General features: G+C 43.3%; 1 protein-coding gene across 1 annotated transcript; it reads right to left on the reverse strand.

Annotated features, from left to right (window-relative positions):
* Positions 1-1,552: 1,552 nt before the first annotated feature.
* LOC118486434 lies at positions 1,553-2,536 on the reverse strand. The gene has a single exon (XM_035982881.1). It carries the CDS (start codon positions 2,534-2,536, stop codon positions 1,553-1,555), a length of 984 nt encoding a protein of 327 aa, XP_035838774.1.
* Between the last annotated feature and the right edge of the window lie 550 nt (positions 2,537-3,086).

Consider the following 3,086-nt stretch of genomic DNA (forward strand, 5'->3'; position numbering starts at 1 on the left):
TACCACAGTTATCACACTTCCTATTACCGCACTTCCCATTATGATGGCGCTGGCATACTTCACACTTAGGTGGATTACCCAGGTACATCTTTCCCTTTTGGCCTTATTCTTTTCGTTTGCCTGATCCCCTACCTGAAATTTACCGAGCTTCCTTTTGTTCTTCCCAGATGTCTCCACTGGTGTTTCCTTCTTCTCGTCCGGGATCGAAAGTTTTACCAGCCTAAGTGCTTCCTTAGTGAGCTCCAGTCCTATCATATGGGCAATCACGGGTGATGGTGGCGCTGATACCATCATTAAGCTCAAGGCTTGAGGTGTCAGTTCCCAAATGGATTGCTCCATTCTCTTCAACTCGGGTTCCACTAGGTACGGAATGACTCGCGACAAATCGTAAAGCCTTTTCACGTGCTTCACCACATCTGGACCTTCCTTCTGTAGCTCCCAGAACTCTAGTTCCAGCCCTTGGATATCCTTCTGAGAACAGTACTCCTTACGCATTATTTCTTTCAGCTCGCTCCATGACATCGCATATGCTACAGCCTCGCCCAATTCTTGAACCTTACGGTCCCACCATAATAGAGCTCCATCTTGTAGCAATCCGGAAACGTATGGGACTTGCTGCTCTGGCGTGCAACCACTCATTCGCACAACGGCATCCACATTCTCAACCCATTTTACAAAGGCTATGGCACCTCCCGTGCCACCGAAATTCAGAGGGTTGCATTCAGAGTTATACATCAACCTGTATCCAAGAATTTACCATCACAAAAAGGTATTAGCAAGGCACTTTAGGGACTTTCCAAACGTGTCGTAATGTGTCTTAGGTGACTTAAACATTACCGTTAGGTAGGTTTCTCCCTGAGGCACCTTCGCCATGTTTGTAGCGAAGAACCTCGTGCCGAGCTTTGACTCGAGAGGCGTGCGCTAACCATTCTGCCTCAGTTAGTCGGGTGATTTCTTGATGCGACATCTTCTAGGAAGGAGTTCGTGTTAGTTGGGTATCTTCATTTCAGGGAACGTAAATAGTCGTTTGGAACACATGTATCACACATTTTTAAGTCATCATATTACACATCACGCAATTTATCAAGCAAGTAATTGGAATCATGTTTACCGAAAGTATATCAAACAAACACGTGTTTCTCAGTCATAGCACATTCCCGCTATATTGGTATCATGTCTTATGATTAGGTTTTCATTAAACGGGCAAGCACATTGCATCAAAATCATAATATTCGTACGTAATTTGAGGGTTTAATGAAAGTATTGCAAGTAAACATGTAGTATTAAAATTTTTAATACGCACACAAGCGTTACTGATCGCATTGAGCTTTCGTTGATTATTGGCCATAATGTTTTTTTTTTTGGGTAAAGGGTTACCCCGGTGAATTTTATAAATCAATAAGCACAATTGTGCAACTGAACTGTTACACACAAAACCTCGGCATACCAAGGCAAGGAAAAAACGGCCAAAACAGACACAACCCTAACAAAACGACCAACTAAACAACCCAGCTCACAAAGAGCAACAAAAATAAAAGCAAGACACTACTATTCAGCCTGGATCAATCTCTAAGTTTCCTCTAGGAATCTGCCATTTCTCTAGGAGTCGACGAAGGCCAGGTCTCCACTTGAACTGGAATGATAACATACGTAATCGAACCGTCCGAACAACCTCACGAGCAATCACCATCGGCGTACGGTGATTGTTTGAGAACAACCTATTATTTCTTTCCTGCCAGACAAAATACGAAGCAGCTGATAGAACCAATCGACTGATAATATTTTCCGGCACTTGCATGTTCGAGTGCTGAGTCATCCAAGCCATAATATCATCCCATGAACCATTTACACTCTCCATAGCCGTCCATGCCTTAACGTTATTCCAAACCTCCAAAGCAAAAGAGCATTCAAAGAATAGATGATTCCTCGAATCTCTATCATAGCAACATAAAGGGCAACACATGAGGTTTAGATTTGAAGCACTTCCCGCCTCCCAAACCGACAATCTATCTTGTGTCTTTAATTTGTTTCTAATTACAAGCCACATATGGAACGAATGTCTCGGGATGCAATGTTTAAACCAAACCATATTAACCCATGGGACTATGTTTTCACGATGCCGAATATTATTCCAAACCTCCCAAGAAGAGAAGTGACAGGAGTTACCATCAAGATCTTTCCATACCATTCGGTCTTGCCTATCAGAAAACATCGGAACCTGGACATTAATTAAAACTGGAAACAAGTCGTACCATGCAATCGGCCAGCTCCACTCCCCATTCTGCGAGACCAAATCGGCAACCGTAGACTGGAGATGGAAACCCGCATTAGCAATCCTTCTCGGGCTAATAAACCTGCTCAAGGGCCCATGATCACACCACATATCACTCCATACGTTTGTTCGAGCACCGTTGCCAATAGAAGACCATAAGAACGGCCGGAGTAAGCTGCGAATAGCAAGAAGCTTCCTCCAACCCCAGGTCATACGACCTCTACTCGGGACCTCCCAAAAACTCTTGCCTTTAAGCTTATACATATGAATCCACTGCACCCAGAGCGATTTCCTATTGGTAAGGACACTCCAAACATGAGAAGATAGGAGAGCCTTGTTGACATCAGAAATACATCTAATGCCCAAACCCCCCTCATACTTGGGCAAACAGACAACCTTCCAAGCAACTTTTGGCCTTTACAGACTGTTGGGTGGAACCGGCCCAAAGAAAACGACGCATACATCTTTCCAGATCATGAACAATTTTAGCTGGAAGCATAAACACAGTGGCCCAATAGATATGCATTGCAGAGAGGACAGAACTAACCAACTGAAGCCTACCAGCAAAAGATAAAGATCTGGTCATCCAATTGTCAATCTTTTTCACCATCTTATCAACTAAGACTTTACAATCTTTGTAATAAAGCTTTGTTGAGATCAACGGAACTCCCAAGTAACGAACCGGAAGCGATCCCTCTTGGAACGACATAATATTGAGAATTTCCTGTTTAATATTACGAGGAACGTTACCAAAATAAACAGTACTTTTCGGCAAGCTTGGAACCAGACCCGAAACACTTGAAAACATCTTAAG

The sequence above is a fragment of the Helianthus annuus genome, chromosome 1 (assembly GCF_002127325.2).
Source record: "Helianthus annuus cultivar XRQ/B chromosome 1, HanXRQr2.0-SUNRISE, whole genome shotgun sequence".
Classification (NCBI taxonomy): domain Eukaryota; kingdom Viridiplantae; phylum Streptophyta; class Magnoliopsida; order Asterales; family Asteraceae; genus Helianthus; species Helianthus annuus.